Source organism: Juglans regia, chromosome 15, assembly GCF_001411555.2.
Source record: "Juglans regia cultivar Chandler chromosome 15, Walnut 2.0, whole genome shotgun sequence".
NCBI lineage: Eukaryota > Viridiplantae > Streptophyta > Magnoliopsida > Fagales > Juglandaceae > Juglans > Juglans regia.
Window position 1 is genome coordinate 13410119 of NC_049915.1, and position 26223 is coordinate 13436341.

The window sequence follows — 26223 nt, forward strand, 5'->3', positions numbered from 1 at the left end:
AAGCAGGAGTATATGGCCCTAATCTGGATTCGGAAAGAAGGTTATTCTGGGAAGATTTGGCAGGGCTTCTTAGTTGGTGGGAGATACCAAGCTATATAGGGGGGCGGGGGACTTTAATGTACTTGTTTTCTGAGCAAAAGATCGGGGTGCGTCTCAAATTAACACTGCTATGAGAGATTATTCTGGTTTGATTTTCAAACATGATCTTATGGTCCATTAATTCCGCTAACACCCATCTTGGTCGAGGATTGATAAGTTTTTGATAACTCCTAATTGGGAGTTACATTTTCCGGATGTAATTCAAAAAAGACTACCCAAGTTATGTTCAAAACCATTTCCCAATCATCTTAGACTGTGGAGGCATCTAAGGGGGCAGAAGGTATTTTAAATTTGAGAATATGGTGGTCGGATGTAATTCAAAAAAGATCACCCAAGTTATGTTCAAACCATTTCCCTATCATCCTAGACTGTGGAGGCATCCAAGGGGGCAGAAGGGATTTTAAATTTGAGAATGTGGCTTAAATCTGACGGTTTAGTAGACAGGATCAGACAATGGTGGTCGTCCTACTGCTTCCAAGGCTTCCCAGTCTTCCTAATGGCAAGAAAGTTAAAAGCATTGAAAAATGATCTGAAGTGATGGAATGAACAAGTTCTTGGAAATGTGGCTCAATAGAGGGTCTCTCTCTTGGAGGAGTTGTAGGGTCTAGAGAGGGTGAGAAGGAGACAAGAACTCTCTCTGAATCCGAGGGAACTCGCAAGAGTTAGGTAGTCACGGAACTTGAAAGAGCAATATTGATGGATGAGATCTCCTGGAGACAAAAATCAAGGGCACTATGGCTAAAGGAGGGATACAACTACATGGAGTTCTTCAATTGGGTGGCTAATTCACATAGGAGGAACAATGCATTTGAGATGTTGATGGTAGACGGAGCAGTTTCCTTGGACCAATTAGCCATCAAGAACCACATCACATAGTACTACAAGCATCTTCTCTCAAAACAAATGCATTGAGACCGAAAGTGGATGGATTAACTTTTGAATCATTAGACCAACAAGGTTCAGTGTAGTTCGAGAGGCCCTTCGAAGAAGATGAAGTTTGCAAAGTCATCTGTAGCATGGTTAGTGGCAAGGCTCCAAAGCTTAACGATTTTACCATGAGTTTCTTCCAGGTTTGCTAGGATGCGATCAACGATGATCTAATGAGGGTGTTTCAATAGTTCCATGCTAATGAAAGGTTTGAAAAAAGTCTCAACATGACCTTTTTAGCCCTCATTTCCAAAAAGATGGGTTAGAGACCACCACCCTTTTAGCCTTGCAAATGGGGTGTACAAGATCCTTTCTAAAGTTTTGGTGAATAGATTGAGTATGGTGATGGATAAATTAATTTCAAAGCCTCAAAATGCATTTGTCAACAGTAGACAACTTCTTGATTTAGTATTAATTGCAAATGAATGTTTGGACAGACGGCTCAAATCTAAAGAACCCGGGTTACTTTGCAAACTAGACATGGAGAGAGCTTATGCTCACGTCAACTGAGACTTCTTGGTTTATCTACTTGCAAGAAGTGGCTTTGGGGGAGGAATGGTGTGCTTGGGTAGCGTATTGTTTTTCTACAGTTCAATTTTCTATCTTGGTGAATGGTTCTTCGGTGGGTTTTTTTGGTACCTCTAGTAGTCTGAGAAAGGGGGATCCATTCTCTCCATTACTCTTCATTATTGTAATTGAAGCTCTCAGCAAGATGATCTCGAGCCTTGTGGAAGGTGGCTTTCTCTATGGCTTCTCGTTGGGGAATGGTGATTACAGCTCCATTCATATTTCTCATTTGCATTTTGTTGATGATACTCTCATCTTCTGTGGAGAAAATCATTGGCACATTCAATCTTCGAGGGCACTCCTTTGCTTTGAAGTTATCTTTGGTTTGAGAGTGAACCTTTCAAAGTTTGAATTGGTGCCGGTGGGGGTTGTCCCTACAAAGGTTTACAACTGTATTAAGAAGCTACAACTGGATTTCTTGTGGAGTGGAATGGGGGACGAGTTCAAATTTCATCTGGTGAATTGGTCAATTGTTTGCACACCAATATGTGGGGGTGGATTGGGGATTTGTAACTTCATGAAGTTCAACCAAGCTCTTTTGGGTACATGGTTGTGGCGGTACCGGCAAGAAAGGAGGGGGGCCCTATGGGAGACAATTAAAGGTTGGGGAGGATGGTGGTCGAATGAGGTATGTAGACCATATGTGGTAGGTTTGTGGAAACACATTAGAAAAGGATGAGAGATTTTTCTAAGAGTTGCACATATTGAGGTGGGTGACTGTTCTTGAGTCAAACTTTTGCATGACAAGTGATGTTGTGAACAAAGCCTCGAAGACCCCATTCGTTGCCATTTTTTGAGCTTGTACGGGCGAAGGATGCCTTCGATAGCTGATCTCTTGGTCTTCTATAGTGGCTCCCCTCAATGGAATGTAGATTTCATTAGGGTAGCACAAGATTGGGAGTTGGAGGTTATCAGAGAGTCTTTTGCTTTATTGTAATCCGTAAGAGTGACCAAGGGCACCATAGACAAGATCGATTGGAGCCCCTCCAAGAAAGGTAGATTCACAGTCAAATTATTCTACCAAGTTCTAACTAGTCATGGCATGACCACTTTTCCATGTAAAAATATATGGAAGATGAAAGCTCCTTTGAAAGCAGCCTTCTTTGTTTGGACAGCCTCCTTAGGCAAGATTCTTACTATAGAAAATTTGAGAAAATCTCATGTAATGGTGTTGGATTGGTGTTGCATGTATAAGAAGAATAGAGAATTAGTAGATCACATGCTTCTACATTGTGAGGTGGTTAGGACCATGTGGGATGACTGTTTTAGCAGGAATCAAAATATCATGGGTCACCTCGTAGGCTGGTGGATTTTCTAGCAAGCTGAGAGGTCCCTAAGGCAATCCCCTAGTGGCAGCAGTTTCGAAGATGGCCCCTACATGTATGTGTTGATGCATTTGGTAAGAGAGAAATGATAGAAGCTTCGAGGATGGTGAGAGGACAATGGATGAGTTTAAAGTTCTCTTTCTTAAAACACTGTTCTTATGGGCAAGGGGCATTGATTTTACTGGGCTAAATGTCCATGATTTCCTATTTGCGGTTGTAAACTCTAGTTAGGTACTTCCCATGTATACATCCTGTGTATTTTGGCTACGCCTTCTTTTTTTATGAATCAAACTTCTTGATTACCTATGAAAAAAATTCACTTTAGACATTAGGTTTTCTTTTTCTTCGTTATAGTACTTGAGTTCTACAAATTCATGAAAAGAAAGAGACATGCACCCCAACATAAGACAACATCCAATCACACGAAGACTCCGAGAACAGAGTTTTTAAGTTTAAGAGTAGAAATCTCAACACAGTTAAAGGTCCAATAATTACTCTACAAAAAATCCTCATAAGGTAAAGAGGAGTGGCAAACCACACTAGGCTGTTCATACGTCACCAAATGTTTCTTTAAAAAAAAACACAAAATACTTTCTTTCCCTAAGGAGAAGATCGAAGATGACAACTCATTAGCCACTGAGCAATGAAGTAGTAGGTGATCTCTTTATTCCTCACTGAATATTACTTCCAAACACATGCTAACAAAAATTAAGACAATCGAAAAGGTCTATCGATGAATTTCAGATCAAAAAGCAATCTTAAACCAGCTTTAAGCCTGCCACAGAAATTACTCAATCTAAAGAAAATTAAACATTCCTCTCCATCCATAAACACCATTCAAGACACAATGAGATAACTTTCCAAGTCATACTATATGTGTTAATGAGACAACTTTCCACCAGACATGGCATACATGCTAGTTCTGTATACCGCACACGGCCTTCGTACGCGTGATATTTTGAAATGCAACATTGACGAAAAAAGGTGTAAAAAATAATATGTACATGTACAAGCACACTGCTGCTTAGTAAGTCTTGTAATGGCTGGTATGGATTTGCCTATACCACAATAGCGACATACTAATTAGTAACATAAAAATTCATACAAAACATAGGATCCTTAAAACAAAAAGGGGACGAGAGTAGAGGAGTTGAATAAAAAGATTATCATACGATGCCACATTACTTGTACTCTCATAAATGATCAACCAAGGTACCAAACAATACATGATGGTCAATCACACAAGCTCCAAATTTCAATTCATCTTATTTTCAATTTTCAGTTGATAAGTTTACTTGGGTGATTTGATAACAGATATTGGATGTTGTGTCAATCATGAAAAATGTCTTTTGCAGTCTCAATTATAGCACAAGGTACTCGAAGAGCATTAAATCATGCATCACTTATGCATCTCTTATGTGCAAAATCACTTACACTTTCTTATTTTTTATTTTCTCATGAGATTCATTTCCTTAAAGTTCTAGTTGGTTTTTTGGTTTAATCTCTTATTTTACGATTAAGATATATTAAGATTACAATGTTATTAATGACGAAAAAGGGTGTTAGCCCACTACATAGGAAGTATACAAGAGGATCACCTACCAAGCAAAAGGAATAGGTGCTAGAAATTCTGGAAGAGTAAAAATAGAAAGAGAAGAACCATGTTGGGCCATTATTGTCAATATTGGTCTGAATACCTCTTTCTACTATTTTCCTTCATTTATATAGAAAAGGGTTACAACCGAGCATTGAAGCCAGCGCTTAATTGCTGCTGGTTTTACTATACACGTTAGCTGCTATTTACACGTTAAGTCTATTTACGGTACACGAAGAGTCTATTTACTGTACACGTTATCTATTTATCTGATATACTATCTAGATATAGAAAGCATAAAAGTATCTCTATAAAAGTATCTCTGTAACAATTATCTGATGATAAGGAGTGTTAAGAAAGAAACACTTGAGCACTGGTTCCATTTTTTTGCAATCCTTGAAGCTACACTTATTTCCTTCACTCCATAGACACCATAATAAGCATGATGGTGTCATCTACCACAAAGGTGCTCCTTGATTGTAACTAAATTGTCGTTTTCAACATGTTAAGGGGGCCATCACCTGAGAAGCATCACCCAATCTATCTCAAACAGACCAAAGACCAAGTTCCAAAGAATGCTGCGAGCTCACAATGTAAAAGAAGGTTATCGAGTGATTGACACTTTTCTTGCACATGCAACAAGGCTTCATGACTAGTATCCTGTTTTCTCACGTCCTTCAAAGTCGGAATCGTCCCAATGCTGCTGTCGAAGTGACAAAAGAAACTCTAGGGGGGCCTTATTCCTCCAAGTAAGCTTCCAAGGGAAAGGGGCCTTGTCAAGACCACACAACACATTGTTAAAAGACCTTACTTCAAACATGCCTTTCCTAGGTGGGCCCTAGACCATTTTGACTTCTCCATTTTTTCATCCTGCACGAGTACAATCAGTTGAAAACAGATGAGAAGTGATCCACCTGCTACTCATTAGCCTCCTTTGTAAAGTTTACTCCCTATTGAATAGAACCATGCAAAAGATGACAAAGATCCATCACATAAGCCTCCTTAACCAGAACAGTTCTGAATAATTCTGAAAATCTACTCTTCAAGGGTTGATCACCACACCACATATCATGCCATAAGTGAATTTCAGACCGTCACCCATCACGAATCTAGTAAAGCAGAAAAACGTCCCAACCTCTTCTAATGTTTTCTTCGAAAAACCAACTGCGAAAGACAGTTGTGGGTGGATTTGGGCTTTTGCAGGGTCTTATGGTCCCAACATAGATAGAGATAGACGACGGTTGTGGGAGGAGTTGGCGGGAATACACTCTTTATGGGATGTGCCGTGGTGTATGGGGGGTGATTTTAACATTACTCGTTTTCCTAGTGAACGATCGGGGCATCATTGACACACTTTGGCCATGGCGGAATTCTCTGAGTTCATCTTTGATATGGATCTTATGGACCTCCCTTTGGTGGGTGGTGAGTATACTTGGTCTAATGGCCGTGCTTGGTCGAAATTGGATAGATTTCTTGTCTCGCCGTTATGGGAAGCCCACTATCCAGAAATTAGTTAGAAAAAGTTAGCTAGAGTCAGCTCAGACCATTTTCCCATCCTCTTAGATTGTGGTGGCATTCAAGGGGGTCACCGGTATTTTAAGTTTGAGAATATGTGGCTTAAGGTAAACGGGTTTGTAGAGATGGTGAGAACTTGGTGGACTTCGTACCAGTTTAGTGGCACTCCGAGTTTTATTCTTGCAGGTAAGATGAAGGCTCCAAAGCAAGACCTGAAGAAATGGAACTTGGAAGTTTTTGGTCACGTTGGCAATCAAAAGTCTATTTTGTTGGAGGAGTTGCAGGAGTTGGAGGGTAAGAAATTATTGGGAAGGGCCTCAAAGGAGGAGTTATTGAGGAAAGTAACGGTTGTGGCAGAGTTGGAAAGAGTTTTGCTGTTAGAAGAGACTTCATGGCGTAAAAAATCCAGAGCCCTTTGGTTGAAAGAGGGTGATAGGTGTACGAAGTTTTTTCACAAAATGACTAACTCTCATCGACGTAATAATGCAATTGAGTTGTTACATTCAGGTACACAGGAGCTATCTTCTTCGGCTGATCTAGAAAGTCACATTGCACATTATTATGAGACTCTGCTTACCGAACCAGTAACTTGGAGGCCGAAGCTTGATGACTTACCGTTTGAGGCAATTGATCCGCAGCTTGTGAGTGTATTGGAGAGACCTTTTGTGGAAGATGAGATTTTCAAGGTCATATCTGGTATGGCTAAGGACAAAGCGCTGGGTCCGGATGGTTTCTCAATGGGTTTCTTCCAAACTTGTTGGGATGTGGTGAAAGGTGATGTCTTGCGGGTGTTCAATGAATTTCATGCTTATCAAAAGTTTGAAAAATCACTTAATGCGACTTTTATTGCACTCATTCCTAAGAAATATGGGGCGTCGAATATTGAGGATTTTCGCCCAATAAGTTTGGTTAGCAGTGTCTATAAAATTATTTCAAAGGTCCTTGCTAATCAGCTTAGTGTAGTGCTGGAAAATATTATCTCCAAGCCCCAGAATGCTTTTATTCGTGGGAAATATATACTTGATTCGGTGCTCATTGCAAATGAGTGTTTGGATGCTAGATTGAGGGAGGGAAGTCCAGGTATTCTTTGCAAGCTAGATATGGAGAAGGCTTATGATCATGTAAACTGGGATTTCCTTTTGTATTTGTTGAAGAGGTGTGGTTTTGGAGATAGGTGGATTTCTTGGATGCGTTTTTGCATTTCAACGGCCCGGTTTTCAGTGCTAGTTAATGGCACTCCTGCTGGTTTTTTTTATAGTTCGAGGGGTTTGCGACAAGGTGATCCGTTATCTCCCTTTCTTTTTTTCATAGTTATGGAGGCGTTGAGCAAGATGTTGCAGGCTACTGTTAGTGGGGGTTTTTTTATCTGGTTTTCAGGTGGGAAATGGCTCTGGTAGCTCTTGTATCATTTCACATCTTCTTTTCGCAGACGACACTCTGTTGTTTTGTGAAGCGGATAGGAGTTAGGTCCAAACTTTGCGTGCATTATTACTTTGTTTTGAAGCAGTATCAGGACTTAAGGTGAACCTTGACAAGTCTGAGTTGGTTCCGGTGGGTGTGGTCCCTAATATACGCAATCTAGCAAGTCTTCTGGGTTGCAGGGTGTCCTCGTTCCCAATGAAATATCTGGGTCTTCCGCTAGGTGCTACTTTCAAGAGTAGAGCTATATGGGATGGGGTGGTAGAAAAGATAGAGAAAAGGTTGGCTTGATGGAAAAGGGTGTATCTATCGAAAGGGGGTCGTCTCACTCTTATCAAGAGTACCCTCACAAACCTCCCCACTTATTTTTTATCCCTTTTTCCTATGCCTGCAGGGGTGGTGAATAGAATTGAGAAACTCTTCAAGGCATTTCTATGGGGAGGCTTAGGGGAGGAGAAGAAAGTTCATTTGGTTAATTGGAAGACAGTATGTTCTCCAGTTGAGTATGGGGGGTTGGGTGTGTATAATTTGAGAACTTTTAATAAAGTGTTGTTGGGGAAATGTCTTTGGAGATATCATATGGAAGGGGGTTCTTTGTGGAGGGAAATAATAGATGCTAAATATGGGGTTGATTGGGGTGGTTGGTGTTCTAAAAAAGTGAGAGGGGGGACATGGAGTGGGGCTATGGAAGTTTATAAGGAAGGGGTGGATTATTTTAGTAAATCATATTCGTTTTGTCGCAGGTGAGGGTAACCGAATCAGTTTTTGGCGGGATGTGTGGTGTGGAGATCATGCATTGGAAAGGGTGTTTCCAGCTTTATATCGTATTGTAGTTAACAATGAGGTTTCTGTGGCGGAAGTGCGATTATTAGCTCATGGTTCGCATCAGTGGAATATTCTATTTAATAGAGATATTCATGATTGGGAATTATCTATGGTTTCAGATTTTTTCAGCTTGTTACACTCTTTAGGGTCTACTATGGCACAACAAGACAGCTTGAAATGGAGGTTCCAGGATCATAAGAAATTCACAGTAAAAACGTATTATAAAATTTTGATTTCACAGGATCACACCTCATTCCCTTGGAGGAACATTTGGAGATCTCGAGTGCCCTCTAGAGTTGCTTTCTTTGTTTGGAATGCCGCCCTTGGGAAGATCTTAACCACGGATAATTTGAGGAAGAGAGGATGCGTTGTGTTGGATTGGTGTTACATGTGTAGAAAGAGTGGAGAATCGGTAGATCATCTTTTACTGCATTGTGACGTAGTAAGAGAGTTGTGGGATGAGATTTTTCGACGGGTCGGTGTGGCTTGGGTAATGCCTAGGAGAGTGGTGGAGTTGATGGGTTGTTGGAGAAAATTGCAGGGCAGTCATCAAGTGGCAGCAGTTTTGATTCCGTTGTGTATCATGTGGTGTATTTGGACGGAAAGAAATATACGTTGCTTCGAAGACAAGGAACGAACAATGATGGAGCTGAAGAATTATTTTCTGTGCACTTTATTGCTTTGGTTTTCAGCTATTGTATTAAATGGGGATGATATTCATGAATACCTATCTTTAGTTTAACGCTCTTAGAATGTATCTAGGTGTTCAACTGTATACTTCCTGTGTACTAGGTATATGCCTATTTCATTCACATCAATAAAGTTTATATCTTACTTATAAAAAAAAAAAGCTGAGCATCCATCTCCTCCATGTTTCCATGCTTCTGGGTGTTAACTCCCTTCGAAGGCTCTATCTTTCAGAGGCAAAATGATATAACCACTTCCCCAAAAGAGGTTGTTAAAGAGAATTAACTTTCTCCCCCTATCCCGCCTTCTGCAACCGATGAACACACCTTGGACCACTTCACATGAAGGAAGTTATGTACCTCTCCCCATAAGAAATCTTGCTGTAACTTCTCCTGTCGGTTAGGGAACTCCAACAAGAAGTGGAAAGACAGACATGATAGGTGGTCAAGTTAGAAACCATGCTTTTAACTAATGTCCTCCTTTCACCCACACTCCATCTCCTCAATGATACCATCCCAAATAGCTCTGGCTTTGAAGGGAGCTCCCAGGGGAATCCCAGGATCGGTCATGGGTAAGGAAGGGAGGCTACATCTCAATACATATTCCAAACTAGCTACATTCTCAACTTGTCCAACTGGAAGCAATTTCGACTTACCCAAGTTCAACTTCAAACCGGATACTGCTTCAAAACAAAGAACTACACAAAGTAGGTAACGGAGGTGATCATGGTTGGCCCCACAAATTATTTAAGTGCCATCTAAAATAACAAATAAGAGATGCTAAGCCCAATTCCCTTTCTGGCATCCACTAAATTTCTCAACAAGATAACTGTATGCACTGTAGCATAATCATTATACTCAAAACCACATAATAATGACAACGGCAAAGGAGAAAAGGGATCCCCTTGATGCATACCACAAGTACTGCTGAAGAACTTGTGAAGGTACCATTCACCAACATCGAGAAACGGACTGAAGAGATGCATCAAGTGATCCAGCCACACCATCTTTTCCAAAAACGCCCAGCATATAAATTAAGAATTACCACTTCACATATTCATAGACATTTTCAATGTGAATTTTGCTAAGCAATCCTAGCTCTCCCAATGTCAATTTACTATCACTACATTCGCTAGCAAATAGACCTGAGTCAATTATCTGCTGCCCATTCACAAAGGCATCTTGAGAGTTAGAAATGATCTTTGACAGCATGGATTTTAGTCTATTTAAATACGCTCCCCCAACATCAACCACCCCAAGCTTCTTCGTAATAAGGGCAATGAATGTGGCATTATGGCTCTTGCCTTCCATAACTTATGGAACACCTTCATAATGTCTTCCTTTAGAACATCCAAAAAAGTTTGGGAAGAAGCCATGGAAAAACAATCTGGAAGTGGTGCCTTATCTCCACTTAGGGGCTTTCACCACCTCGATCTCCTCAAAGGGAATTTCCAATCATATGGTCTCAGCTTCCTTAAGGAACGCAAAAGAAATTCCATCCAACTTAGGTTGCCAATTAAAATGTTTGGTGAACAAATGCCTGATAGAACTGCACAACGTGATCTCCTCAGGGATCTGAAGAGACAATTTCTTCAATGATTAAGGAACCAAAAGGATTATTTCTTCCATGAGTTCACCTCATCAAAAGAACCTCGCACATTTATTCCCCCTTGCAAGTACAAAACCCAAGTTTTTGTCTCCAACATACCTCCTCCATCAGAGTTGTCCCCTCTAGATCATCGAGTAGCCTTAACGATTTACAGCAATAAATCGGACTCATGTACACCATATCACTAAGGCCCATTCCGAGGTATCAAACCCTAGAATAGGCCTTGATGGATCTGGGCTCAGCACTAGGTTTAACACCAAGGCTTTCTCTGACACTGCTACCATAGAAAATACGCCAATGGATCCTTGAGGATCCCCCATAGACTACCTAGTCTGCCCTATCAGAGCTCAATGATGTGTATACCATGTCAGAAATATGTAATTGGATTGTTTCGCTTGCCAATCCATCAATTTTTGCTGACCCTGACACGCAGTTCTCCTTTCGGCAACTCTACAGGAATCATCAGTATAACTTCAAACTCTGATGACGACGTAGGGACTTCACAACCTTTGGATAGCTGCAGCTCATCCCTCTTGCCACCTGGTTAGGCTGTAAACTCAACGGTTGAAGACAATCATCTCAAAGCCACCATTGAGACTTTTTTTTTTTTATAAGTAAAAGAAATGGAGACTAAGATATTGGGCCCTCATCTTATTCTCCATTAGGATAAGATATTGGGCACAATATCCTAAGGGGTTGTATCAATAACTAACATCTTATTCTCCATCAAGCAGCCATTGAGACTTGAGGATGTTACTTCATTAGGATAAGATATTGGGCCCTCATCTTTAAAAGAAATGGAGCCCAGCCTGTTTGAGGTATAGGACTGCAAAGCATTTTGGGATAACCTTCTATGAGGCAAAAACTCATGATTAACCTCTTGATGAAGCAATTTGGGCCTGTGGGAAGGTGCTGAACAGAGACTATCCTAAGGAGCTAACTGCAAAAATCTTTCCAACCCTTCCCCTCTCTTCCCTCTGGAACTACCAACAAACCTCTCTGACCACCTCCATATTTTGGAGTTCCAAACAGAGCAACAACTGTTTGAACAGCATTATACCTAATGTCTCCAAAGGGGTTGCAATGGTCTACAAAATCATTGCAACCCCTTAGCTTGGAGTAGAGCCTCCACAAAGGATATTAGCCACACAACATCGATTGTTAGGTTCTATATTTATCAACATGTATCAATAACTAACATCTTACCTTTATGACAAAAAAAAAAAAAAAGAATGCCAAAAGAAGAATAATTAAGCACCCTGTCGTCTTCCTTTTGAAAATTAAAAAAAACCCAATATTTGCAAGTAGAACACTATTCAGCAGTTGAATTTGATGTCACAATACATAATGTAATTGTAAGACTAAAACCATAGCATTCTTGTGTATCATCATCTTTTACCAAATCTGTTTCTTTCCTCTATGCTGAACGGTGTTAACCATATTGGATATAAGGGCCTCCAACAGAACATTTAGCAATATTCTATTTCCAATAGTAATCTCTATTAACAGTTTCAACTTCATTTGCAGCTTGATTTTTAACAAGCATTTGGTGCAGATCAGTTCATATGAAGGATGTCTATGCTGTGCGAAGAGGTTGACCACAGGTGTCTGCACCTTATGATTAATTGTTATCCCCTCGGAGCAAACATCAATCTTACTATGACTCAGAACAGGAACGGAAAAACATATACATCCCATGCTATATATATCTGTGATACCTCATATGATATGGATAAGGGTAGGTGGTGTATGAGATTCCACATTACTTGGGAAGGAGAAGTTCTTGGTCTTTATAAGGTTCCAATGAGGCTCCAATTGTATCATTGACTAGTCCTTTTAGAGTATAAGCCATGTGGTTTGGACTTTCCATTGGGGCATTACAAATGGTATCAGAGCCTATCCCAACCAGAATGTGGGACTTGAGCTGTGCCACCTATATGGACAGGCCCGACGAGGACGTCGGGAATTTAAGGGGGGTAGATTGTGATACCCCATATGATATGGATAAGGATAGGTGGTGTATGAGATCCCACATTGCTTGGGAAGGAGAATTTCTTGCTCTTTATAAGGTTCCAATGGGGCTCCAATTGTATCATTGACTAGTCCTTTTAGAGTATAGGCCATGTGGTTTGGGCCTTCTATTGGGGCGTTACAATATCATATCTGAAAACTTGGGGAAAATGCCTTGGCAATGAGAAGGCACATTCTCTAAGGGTTTGTCTGAGTGTGCAAAAATCAATATAGTCACCCACGTCGAATACCAAACACATGGAATGAACGAAAAAAATGAGGAAAACCTGCTCAATTTTATTATAAGAATCTCTTTGTGCCTTCTCAGCATTCAGACGTCTTTCTTTCTCCTTCCTTAACTCCTCCCTCTGCCTCGCCAAATGTTTCTCTAGAGTCTGGGTAAGCAAAGAGCATAGTAAGTACATGATAAAGAGAGAAACCAAAAGAGAATTGAGAAAAACAGCTGATAGTTGGATGAACCTGTATTTTGGTGTCTTTCTCCTCCTTTGTGGCCTGCTCACCAGCAGTATCACTGATAGACCTCTTCCCTGCAATGCATGATTGAAAAAAATAATAACAAGAACTTGATGGCTAACTTATATAAGAAGGGAAGACTAGTTGACTACCTTGTTTGACCTCCTCTAACTGCCCAGAGAGAGCTTGATTCTCCTTGCTCAGTTCCTCCTTTTCCTTTGACAGAGTCTCAAACCTCCTCTGCAGGATGAAACAGAAAATAATGGCAATTAAACAATAGAGCAATACAACTTACAAGGAATAAAACACATGCAACTCCATAGCCTAAACCCAGTTAATTAGGATAAAAAGGACATCTTATTACTAATACTAGGTGATAAACTTAAATTTCATGAGCTCAGTATGAATGTTTAACAACCTTCAACTGAATAAACATCTTTCTTTGCTTCTCGGCATCTAGCTTTGAACGAGCCTGCACATGTCAGTCACAATAAGGAGCTATACGATGGCCAAAGGAAGTCTCTTGGCTGTATGCCCATATCTTTCTCTAATCACATAACTACATTAAATACCTCAACTTGCAAAATCTCATTTATCCTCTTCTCCCTCTCACTCAGTTCTAATTTGCGTTTTGAAAGATCTTGTTCCAATTTTGATGTTGTATCCTGCCTTTCATACAGAAGCTTTCTGATCTCAGCTATCTGTGCATCCTTATCTTTCAGTTTCTCCTGATGGAAACAAAGCATAGGGCACAAATAGATGGTGAGTATAAGATACTAAAGAAAATTAAAGAACAACCAAAGATGCATCTTGATAGAAATAAAAACCATAGAAAATTGAAAGCAAATAATATTGATTCTTACATAGTTTAGTCAAACAAAATCCACTATAGTAAAATAAGCAAAAAGAATTAGAAAAAACAAAGGCATTTTTCTACTTTATCTCAATTTACACTTGAAAGATCTTACGCACGTATGATACTTTCTATTCGATAAGTGATAATTGTTCGTTAATGAGCACAAAACAAGTACATAAGAAGCACACAAAAGAGATGCCTATCAAGAAGAAGATAAAGATACAAGAAAGTAATGTCTATTTAGTCCTGTAAAGTGTATGGAGACAGTCCAAGATAGAAGAATATTGATAAACTTGATCCTGAAAGATATGATAAACCCAATAATATTTGTGATATCAACTTGATCCTAAAAGAAAATTCTGGAGCATCTGAGTATAACAGGTGTAAAAAATGGCCAATGAACACTGTTTCTAGCAAATAACTAAACGAAGATGAAACTGAAATTATTTAAATAAAGAAGAAATCAACACCGTTTCTAACATAATACTGGGAAGATATGCTCTTCCAGCACTTGAACCCATAATGAAAAACAGAAGGGAAAAATACACAAACCACCCTCAAACTACCACCCAAATTACGATTGCCTCCCAACCACAATGAAATTGCAATGCCTCTCCTTTTCCACGTACAAGATAAAATTGCTCCCAAAAAAGCTAAAAAAAATTCAAAATAACCAATTGAATTAAAAAAAAAATCCACTTTTGGAAAAACTATTTTCTAAAATATAAAAATATACTCCAAAAAATTAATTCTTCATTTAAAATTTAAAATATTAAAAAATAAAAATATTTTTCAAAAGAGATTAAACAATTAATTTTTGATATTTTTTATTTTTCACGTTTTTATTCATTTATTTTTTTTATCAAGGCATTTATGCCATTTATTTTCATGGAAGGTAGATTCCAATAGCTTCAACATTTTTTCTTCTCAGTTCGGTCGATTTAATAAGTACTAACGATACAAAATAATTGACAGCTTGAAGGCTCAATCTAAATTAGCAACATCTACTACCAGAATCGCCAGCCTGAATGCCAGCTTGAGGCCTCATGCTATTTCCAAGGGCAAACTAAAACTAAGGAAGTTTTAAAAGTTTATGCCTTCTGCATATTGTACACCACTTAAAAAAAATTCTGTATGCTAAAAATTGCACAGGAGCAATGAGTGGGGGCTAAAGAATAGCTAGTTCCAAGAAAACTAAGTTCAATATACGGCTAAAGAAGTTTACTGACCATAATTATGGTAAGAGTAATTTTTTAGGGAAGTAGCGGTAAAAAACTTTTTCTCTCTGTACATTTCCCATCTGATACTCATAAACCCTAATACACCCATCCAGCCGGCACCCATTACCCACCATTGATTGGAGAGTAGAACCTCACCTCCGCCACAGACAAGGCCGACGGACCCCGGCATCCTCGCCAAGGGCCGCCCGGCGTCGGTCCTCTCCGACGAACAGCTTCTTTTCGCGAGATCTAGTTGTCGGAGCTTATTTTCGCAAGATCCAACCACACTTGCCGGCGAGGGTATCCTCACCACCTCCACAGACAAGGCCGACGGGCCCTCGCGACCTCGCCGATGGGCCATCCGGCGACGGACATCCCGCCTGCGACCTGGATTTTCCCTAGGTCTTTTTATGCCGCTTTCCAAAGTGCTCCGGTGGCCGTGCTGCTGACAGGGCTATGGTCAACAGCCGCATCTTTCCATTCCCTTCAGCTGGCAATCTAGTTTTTCTCCCCTTCGGCACAGATCTGGTTTCCTTCAGCACAAACCTGGTTTCTGAAAGATGACTTTTGGTTGCTGACTAGGTTTCTTTTCACGACTGGGTGTTGGGGCTGTTTGGGGTCATAATGGGTTCTTCTATGGAGTTAGTCATAGAATCTAAATCCTTTACACTCATGAAGGAGGGGAGCATGTTGGGCATTACTGAAAGGAGTCGAAGGGTGATTTCGAAATTGGTTCTGGGTTCAACAACAATAAAATCGCTGGCAAAGGCCATGGCTGCGTGCACAAATGAGAAACAAGATTTTTACTCCACTGTCCGGGAAGGCAGACATACTTTCATGGCACATTGCTGCTCGAATTCTCGAGCACGTTATATGGCGGTGGAGGAGTATGGTGGTGGTGGGAGGAGGAATTTTATATTCATCCCTGAGGAGGGGGGCAGTGGCTAGAGAAGAATAGGGGAGGTACTGCATGATTTTTCCAACAGCAAAGATGCCGGGGGGCCAGTCCCTCCAACTCAAATGCAGGGGGGCTATAGCAAACATGTAGGTGGCATGGAAGAGAGCTTGGAAGGGAAAGACCCAAGTACATTCTCGGTGTCGAGGCGATCCTATGCGACTGCTTTGAAGACGGGTCATGCCTCCGGGGTTCAGAATGGGGGGGGGGGGGTTTACAAATCATCCCTCAGGACCCAACTGGTCGAGTTGAAGGCAGCAATAGCTTGCTTGTCTATGAAAATAGACCTGCTTTCAGCTAGAGACAATAGGGTTGTAAGAAACAAGACGGGTCCAAACCCTTTAAACTCTAAAGGAAAACAGAAAATCGGATTCGGCCTTGTCCCTATAACTAGATCCAAGAGAGTATGGCGGGTCAAAAGGAAATCTGGAATATTTGAAGCGGGGTCTACATCCAGTATCAACGTTGAGACATCAGTAATGGAATGCCATTCGCCTCAGGTTACACCCTTGGTCCCTGAAGAAACTATGGCTCCCTCGTCAAAGTTGAACAAAAATGGTGTACTGCCGAGGTTTGAAAGAGATGTAGAATCCGATACCACCCTAGAGGTGAAGGAACTTGCTGTCACCCCAGAATCTCCAATGGGCCTGAAACCATTGGAGAAAACCGATGGAGTTGCTAGAGAACCAAAGAGCTTGGCGTTGGTTGTCAATGGACAGCTCTGCTGTCCATATTTGTTTCCATATTTGTTTCCTTGATTTACTCTTCAGAATCATTAGCTTAACAATTGACAGATTGTATAGGGATAGAATTAGCGTATTCAATGTTATTTACATGTATAGAATCCTTTCCATGTATAGAATCCGATGTACAGTTTATATATTGGAGAGAAACCACAAGGCCGGGTACTTTTTTGGCTATTTTCATACAATATTTCGACCTATCTTGACATGGTATCAAGAGCCGTCTCCTAGTTTCTTCTCCTCGACAATTTTTTTTTCGTTTCCTCGGCAATCCCGTTTCGGGTCTGGTGGTTTCGGCACTTTCTGTTGTTGGGTGGCTGTCGACGCAGTCTTCTCTAGCCTTTCGGTCCTTTCTGTGGTTAGTTGCTTCTCGGCGCAGCACTCTGGTAGTGTTTCCGGCGTCTCTGTGCCTTCGTCGTTGCCTTCGCAACTCTCTGGCAATTTCTCGGCTCTGGGCTTCTCGTTGTTGTGACTTTCGGCTTTGTCTGGGTGGCTGTAGCGTGTTCTGGTTATTCCGTTTGGGTTCTCAACTTCGTCTGGGTGCAGCTTCTCACGTGGGATTTTCTTTCTCTCGGCTTGGTCAGTTTTCTTTTATGTTCTGTGGCTTTCGGCTTCTGTCTTGATTTTGTTTCCTGGAGAATTTTTTGGTCTCGGTTAAATTCCCTTGCTGTTTCCCTTGCTGTTTCTGTTTCTTTTGCTTTGTCTTGGCTTCATTTATTTGCGATGGACTCTGCACCTGTATGTGTCAAGTTTACGGGCACAAATTACTCTACTTGGGCATTTCAGTTTGAGCTTTTCCTCAAGGGAAAAGATCTTTGGGGTCATATTGATGGCACGGATATTGCCCAAACATCTAATCCTGACACATCCCATGATCTCAAGGCTTCTCCTTCATGGGCTGTGCTTGATGCTCGGATTATGTCTTGGCTTCTTGGTTCGGTGGAACCACATATTGTTACCAACTTACGGGCTCATCGTTCCGCTCAATCCATGTGGAATTACTTGAAGAAGGTTTATCATCAAGCTAATGATGCTCGTCGCTTTCAGTTAGAACATGCAATTGCCATGTTTCAACATAGGTAGTCTTTCCATCCAAGATTACTACTCAGCATTTCTAACTCTTTGGCATGAATATACTGATTTGGTTACAGCGGATGTTCCTGTTGCCGCTCTTTCGACTATTCAGACTCTTCATGAGACTAGCCGCCGTGATCAGTTTCTTATGAAACTACGCCCGGAATATGAATCTATTCGCTCCTCTCTGCTGAATAGATCACCTGCTCCTTCTCTTGATATTTGTTTTGGTGAGTTACTTCGTGAAGAACAACGTCTCAGTACTCAAGCTCTTCTGGAGCAATCTCATGGTAATTCTGGGATGGCAACTGTGGCTTATGCTGCCCAAGGACGAGGATCACCTATGACTTCTAAAAATTTGCAATGTTTCTGTTGCAAGGAATATGGGCATATTGCTGCCAATTGTCCCAAGAAATATTGTTCTTATTGCAAGAAAAATGGTCATATTATCAAAGAATGTCGCATCCGTCCACAGAATCGTCAAGCTCAAGCATTCCAGACTTCTGTTATTGTTCCTCCTGCAGCAACTCCTGTAGCACATGGCTCCTCCTCAGGTGCTTCCTCTGATTTTGCACCTCCTGCAGCAAATTACTGTACACCAGAAATGGTGCAACAAATGCTCATTTCGGCATTATCTGCGATGGGATTTCAAGGTAAAAATAATACTAAACTCTGGTACGTAGACTCGGGCGCTTCTAATCACATGACGAATACTTCCACAACCCTGTGTCATGTTCGGCCCTATGCTGGTCAATCTGCCATTCAGACTGCCAATGGCAGTTCTTTGCCTATAGATGCTGTTGGAGATGCCTCTGCCACATTTACTGATGTGTTTCTTGCTCCTCAGCTTTCCACAAATCTTATTTCTGTTGGACAATTAGTTGATAACAATTGTGCTGTTAATTTTTCTGGTGATGGTTGTGTTGTGCAGGACCAGGTCAAGGGGGAGCCGATCGCGAAGGGACCTAAAGTGGGGCGCTTGTTTCCACTATTTTTACCTATTCCCACACTTTCTTCAGTGTCTTCTATTAAATCTTTTGCTTGTAATAATGTTCCTGATTTGAGTATGGTATGGCATCGTCGTTTAGGCCATCCCAATACTCAGATCTTATCTCATGTATTGCACTCTGGTTTTCTTGGTAATAAAGAACGTTCTTCTTCTTTATCTTTTGAGTGTGATTCTTGTAAACTTGGTAAAAGCAAAACACTTCCCTTTCCTTTGCATGCTAGTAGAGCGTCTCATTGCTTTGATCTTATCCATAGTGATGTTTGGGGACCTTCCCCAGCTAGTTCACATGAAAAATTTAGATACTATGTGACTTTTATTGATGATCATAGCAGATTCACTTGGGTTTATTTTCTTCGCTCTAAATCTGAGGTTTTTCGTACTTTCACTGAGTTTTTAGCGTATGTCGATAATCAATTTTCTGCGACTATTAAGACGTTACGCACAGATTCTGGTGGTGAATATTTGTCTACTGAGTTTCAGGCATTCTTGGCTTCTAAAGGTATTATCCATCAACGTTCATGTCCCGCTACTCCCCAACAAAATGGAGTAGCTGAACGCAAAAATCGCCATCTTCTTGATGTGGTACGTACTCTCTTGTTAGAATCATCTGTTCCCTCCATGTTTTGGGTCGAGGCTCTGAAAACTGCTACTCACTTGATTAATCGTTTACCGTCCCAAGTCTTACACATGGAATCTCCCTATTTTCGTTTGTTTGCTAAGCAACCTAGTTACGATAATCTCCGTATCTTTGGTTGTGTCTGTTTTGTTCATTTACCTCCTCATGAGCGACATAAATTATCTGCTCAATCTGTTAGATGTGCATTCTTGGGATATAATGTGTGTCAAAAGGGATTTGTTTGCTATGATCCTAATTTACATCGCACACGCATTTCTAGGAATGTTATTTTCTTTGAAAATCAACATTTCTTTCCTGTGTCTTCTATGCCCTCTTCTTCCACTGTGGTCCTCCCCTCTTTTGAGCAGCAGCTCTCAGATCTTCCTCAAGTCAGTTCTCGCTTTAAACCAGGTATGGTGTATACAAGACGCTCCCGCCCACAGTCTCTTCCGGTGGCTCACCCGCCATCTGATCCTCACATGCATCAGAATCAGTTAGTTGCAGCGCCTCCAGAGCCTTTGGTACGTCGCTCTCCTCGAGTGTCTATACCCCCAGATAGGTATGGGTTCTCTTCTGGCAATTCTATTTCCGCTCTTACTGCTGCTTTGTCCAATTTTGATATTCCCACATGCTACTCACATGCTGTCAAGCATGACTGTTGGCGACAAGCTATGCAGGAAGAGATTGCCGCTCTAGAGGCCAATCATACTTGGGACATTGAACCTTGTCCTTCCACTATAGTTACTCTGGGTTGCAAATGGGTTTACTCAGTCAAGGTTCGCTCTGATGGAAGTTTGGATCGTTATAAAGCTCGGCTTGTTGCCCTTGGGAATAATCAAGAATATGGTGTCAATTATGAAGAGACCTTTGCTCCTGTGGCTAAGATGACTACTGTTCGTACGATCCTAGCTCTTGCTGCTTCCCATGATTGGCCACTACATCAGATGGATGTCAAGAATGCTTTTCTTCATGGGGACCTTAAAGAGTGTATTTATATGAAGCTGCCCCCATGATTGTTTCCCTCTCCGACCTCCAATGTATGTAAACTTCGTCGTTCTCTTTATGGTCTCAAACAAGCTCCAAGGGCCTGGTTTGATAAGTTTCGAACCACTTTATTACAATTTTCCTTCAAGCAGAGCAAGTATGACACTTCATTGTTTCTTCGAAAATCAGACATGGGTATTGTTGTCCTGTTGGTTTATGTTGATGATATTGTGATCACTGGTTCCGATTCTGCTTTACTTGTCCAGCTCAAGACTCATCTCTCAGAATCTTTTCATATGAAAGATCTTGGGTCTCTCACATATTTTCTTGGTCTTGAGGTACATCGTAGTTCCTCTGGTATTTCCCTCAATCAGCATAAGTATGCTAGTGATTTGGTGACTACAGCTGGACTACAGGAAGCTCCCTCTGTCGATACTCCCATGGAATTAAATGTCAAGCTTCGCAAAGAGGAGGGTGACTTACTTACCGATCCCAGTTTATATCGGAAGTTGGTGGGTAGCCTTGTCTATCTCACTATCACTAGACCAGATATTTCCTTTGCTGTACAGCAAGTCAGCCAGTTTCTTCAAACTCCCCGTCATCTTCATTTGGCTGCTGTTCGTAGGATTATACGCTATGTTCAGGGCACTTCTGCCCGTGGGTTATTCTTTCCTGCAGGCAATTCTCCTCGTCTTGCTGCTTATAGCGATGCTGATTGGGCTGGTTGTGCTGATACACGTCGCTCCATCACTGGTTGGTGTGTGTTCTTAGGTGATGCGTTGATCTCTTGGAAGAGTAAGAAGCAAGACAGAGTTTCTAAGTCATCTACCGAGTCTGAATACCGAGCGATGTCTCTTGCTTGTTCCGAGATTATTTGGCTTCGAGGTTTGCTTGCTGAGTTAGACTTCTCTGAGATTGATCCTACACCTCTACACGCTGATAATACAAGTGCTATTCAGATCACAGCTAATCCTGTCTACCATGAGCGCACCAAGCATATTGAAGTAGATTGTCACTCTATCCGTGAAGCCTTTCAAGCTCGTGTTATCACTCTTCCGCACATTTCCACTGAGCTACAAATTGCAGATATCTTTACCAAGGCTCTTACTCGTCATCGGCATTGCTTCCTAAGTAGCAAATTGATGTTGGTTGATCAACCCGCATCAATTTGAGGGGGGATGTCAATGGACAGCTCTGCTGTCCATATTTGTTTCCATATTTGTTTCCTTGATTTACTCTTCAGAATCATTAGCTTAACAATTGACAGATTGTATAGGGATAGAATTAGCGTATTCAATGTTATTTACATGTATAGAATCCGATGTGCAGTTTATATATTGGAGAGAAACCACAAGGCCGGGTACTTTTTTGGCTATTTTCATACAATATTTCGACCTATCTTGACATTGGTGCCTTGTATAGAGGAACGTCCAGAGTCGGGAGTGCAATTAGATACTGTGTCTGGGGATAATGTTGCTCCCTTGGTCTCTCTTCCTCCAATAGCGGACATGATTCTGCTTAAAGTTAACGGCATTCAATAGTTTGTAGGAATTTCACATGGAGGATGTGAAGACCAATTTAAAGAACTAATCACTGCGATTGAGGGAAACCAAATCAAGTTTCAAGAAAAGCAGGGAGTAACAGCGTCTTCATTGGGAAATCAACTATGACGCTAAGGGTGGTAGCTCAACTAGAGAGAAGTCTAAAGGGAGGGCATTGTGAAGTTTTAGTTCTAAAGGAGGAAATAAGAGGATGGGGTTGGGTTTTCGGGTAGCGTTTTAGTTCTACGGGAAACAAGGGGTTGGGGTCAAGCTTGGTGTATTTTAGGTTGTTTTTCACGGGTTTTTTGGGTCATTGGGGTCAATGGGCAAGGTGTGTTCTTGTATACATCAGATTACTTGGTTACTCCTTTTTGATATATATAATATTTTTACTTATAAAAAAAAAACAGAACAAAAGAGAGAACAATGGATAGGAGGCTAGATGTAATGTCAACAAAGGACAACAAATTACGCAATAGTTAATAGCTTTTAATCAATTGATGCATGAAAAAGTTTTTTTGAGTGAATAAAAACATGAACTCACCTGCATTCGTTGAATATCATCCTTCATACGGTCATAATCTTCCACATCTATTTTTTTACACCTTTCAAGTAACTTCAAACAAGTAAATGTCAGAACATTGATATAATGTCGTAAATGGCATAAAGAGCATTGCTTACATGTAATACCTCACAAACCCTCTTTTCCAGGTTATCTTTATTAACCTTTTGCATTTCAATTTCTTTCTTACAAGCTTCCACCTCAATTTGTCGCTCCCTCAGTAGAGACCCTAAATTCTCTGTCTCAACCTTTGCATTTTGAACTACTTCACGAAATTTCTAAGACCAAATCAAAATAATAAACTTGGTTAAATCTATTGATGAAGTACATAAAAGTTAAAATGACACTCAAACACAAATAACTTCTATTTCCATACCAGGCATTCCTCGAAATTGTGCTTGTTTTCTTCTCTGAGTTGCATGTTGCTTTCACGAAGTAAGTTCATTTCTCTAACCTGCACAAGCATTTAAAAAATACAGCTTACTGTTGGAATTAAAATGATATTCTACAGGGGAATATCTCAAGCAAAAGAGCCTAAACATCGCATGCAAGGAAATGGCAACAATTTATATTCTCAAGAAAGATTGAAAAAAGCAAAATGACATGTTAAAATAAGAGAATAAATGTAAACCAATAATGGTAGATAGAAAATTGACCTAGGATTCTACAGATGAAAGTTCCGAAGTGAACTCAACCTAACCTTAAGCTGTAGAGATTGGATTTCTTCCAGAATGATGGTAACAGAAGATATATTGAGTCCAGAAAATGTACAGAGTATGGGATTTGTGAAGTGTGTATTACGGGGGAAAGGGAAATTCCAGACAATGCAATGGCAGTGCATGACTCGGATGGGGCCAAGGGAGAGTATTGACAGGTGTTGTGTCCTGTCTCAGACAAGATTGGTGATGTACAAACAAGTCCTGTGGTCAGTGAAGAGGTGTACTGGGAAGAACCCACTCCACTGTTTTCTCTACACCCAAGCAACAACGGCAAAATCCAGGTCTCAGATTGGGTCTTACAAAAGCAAAGGAGATTCAACATTGTGTGGGAATCTTGTGTGACGGTTTTGAGGACCAATTCATAGCTCTCCTTGCAGCTATAAAGGCTGGAAAGACCCATTCTAGCTCACCCAGTAAGCGAAATTCAGCTAAGAAGAGAGCCAGAGAACTAAAAAGGCTTAACTGGACAGTCAATGATAGAGCAAACGAGAGGAGCTCTAACCGTGGAAGATCAAAGGGTAGGGCAATGGAGATTGTTTTATGTAACAAAAAATTGTTTCATGGAATGTAAGGGGGCTGAATGAGAAGGGAAAGCGCCTCAAAGTTAGAAATCGGCTCGGTAAATGGAGAGTATACATCATCGTATGCTTGCAACAAACGAAATTAGAATTTATCCCCCTTTGCATTATTAGAAGTTTGTGGGGTTGTAATCAAGTGGGGTGGCATTATTTACCTTCCGATAGAACATCAGGAGGCATCTTAGTGGTGTGGGATAAAAGAGCGGTGAAAAATATAAGAGGATTGTTTCGGGAACTTTATGATGCCTTGCTCGTTCAAGAATGTTGTGGATGGATATTAGTGGGCCTTTGCAGGAGTTTATGGTCCTAATCTAGATCGGGCAAGAAGTTTATTATGGGATGAGTTGGTAGGACTAAGCAACGTATGGGATTTACCTTGGTATATTGGTGACGACTTCAGCGTCACTCAGCTCCCAAGTGATAGATCGGGTCACTCAGCTTTAACCTAGCAATGGAAGACTTCTCTAGATTACATCTCTGAACAAGATTTACTAGATACTCCTCTTGCAGGTGGCTCCTTCACTTGGTCAAGCAACCGAGAACACCCCTCTTGATCAAGGATTGATCGATTTCTAGTATAACTCGAATGGGAAGCACATTACCCAGATCTTATTCAAAAGAGACTCTCCAAGTTGTGTTCAGATCATTTTCCTATCCTTCTTGAATGTGGAGGTCTTCGTGGAGGCCCAAGGTAGTTCAAGTTCGAAATTGTGGTTGAAGCCAAAAGGATTTCTTGACAGAGTCGGGCAGTGGCGGGCCCCTAACCAATTCTATGAAAAGCTAAGCTATATCTTGGCATGTAGATTAAAGTCTGAGGAAAAACTTGAAGTTTTGGAATGAGCAAGTGTTTGGCAATGTGGAAGGTCAAAAGAATACTCTCTTTGAAGAGCTCAAGGGATTGGAGGGAGTGGAGGAGAGGAAATTATCTGAAGCGGAGAGGGCTAGAAAACCCAACTGACCATGGATATTGAAAGGTCTCTTTATTGTAAGAAATATATTGGAGATAAAAATTGAGAGCACCATGGTTGAAGAAAGGGGATAAATGCACCAAGTTGTTCTACCGGGTGGCTAACTCACATCGATGATTGATGGGGTGGCTTCCTCCAACCAATCCTAAGATCACAGATCGCATTGTCAACTATTATGAGAATGTGCTCTTGGAACAATTTTCTTGGAGACAAAGCTTAGATGGGCTTACTTTTGATGCTACTGATTCACTGGAAGTAGAATAGCTAGAAAGGCATTCTAAAGAGACGGAGAGCAGGAAAGCATTACAAAACATGGCGGGTGACAAAGCCTTAGGTCCAAATGGCTTCTCTATGGCTTTTTTCCAAACATGTTGGGAAGTGCTTAAAGAAGACATAATGAGGGTCTTTCATGAATTTCATGAAAATGGAAAGTTTGAATAAACTTCAATGCAACTTTTCTTGCGCTCATTCCAAAAAGACCTAGCATTGTAGAGGTAAAAGATTATCGTCCCATTAGCATGGTGAGCAAGATGTACAAGATTTTCTATAAAGTTTTGGCGAATAGATTGAGCATGGTGATGGAGAAGTTAATATCAAAGCATCAAAATGCCTTTTTCAGAGGTAGGCAAATTCTTGACTCGATGCTTATTGCCATTGAATGCTTGGATAGCAAATTCAATTCGGGAGAGCCGGGGCTTTTGTCCAAGCTTGATATGAAAAAGACCTATGATCAAGTCAATTGGAGATTCTTTCTTTACATGCTTGAGGGATGTGGCTTTGGTATGAAATGGTGTACATGGATCAATCATTGTATTTCTACGGCTTGTTTTTCTATATCGGTGAATGACAAGCCAAAAGGGCTTCTTTAAAAGCTCACAAGGCTTGAGACAAGGTGACCCTCTATTTTCGGTACTTTTTGTTTATGTAATGGAAGTTTTTAGCAAGATGATTTCAGAGTGTCATGGTGGGAGGTTCATATCTGAATTCTTAGTGGAGGATGCAAATACTAGCACTCTCGACCTATCTCATCTATTATTTGGCGATGATACCCTAATCTTTTGTGGGCTAGCCATGATCAAATTCAAGCTTCGAGGGCTCTCTTTTTATGATTTGAAGCCACTACGGGGTTGAATGTGAACTTGGCTAAATCAGAAATAGTTCTAGTGGGGGATGTTCCTAACGTGAGATGCAAGATACCTTAGCTGCCCATGAAATATCTTGGCCTCCCGTTGGGTGCTCCATTCAAATCAAAATCTATTTATAATGATGCACTAGAAAAAATAGAGTGGAAATTAGCTAGTTGAAGAGGGTGTATGGTTTTGTGATAGGGCACTCAAGGAATCTTATC

General features: G+C 40.8%; 1 protein-coding gene across 1 annotated transcript in view; it reads right to left on the reverse strand.

The window, feature by feature from the left end:
- Positions 1-26223, reverse strand: part of LOC109021499 (nuclear-pore anchor-like) — a 99562-nt gene that overhangs the window by 2979 nt on the left and 70360 nt on the right. Inside the window, exons 38-45 of the mRNA XM_019004138.2 lie at positions 22987-23064; positions 22739-22888; positions 22593-22664; positions 13623-13778; positions 13469-13522; positions 13203-13290; positions 13057-13124; positions 12864-12971 (exon numbers count right to left, since the gene is read on the reverse strand). Coding sequence (XP_018859683.2) covers positions 12864-12971; positions 13057-13124; positions 13203-13290; positions 13469-13522; positions 13623-13778; positions 22593-22664; positions 22739-22888; positions 22987-23064 — 774 coding nt within the window. The remainder of the gene's footprint in view (positions 1-12863; positions 12972-13056; positions 13125-13202; positions 13291-13468; positions 13523-13622; positions 13779-22592; positions 22665-22738; positions 22889-22986; positions 23065-26223) is intronic.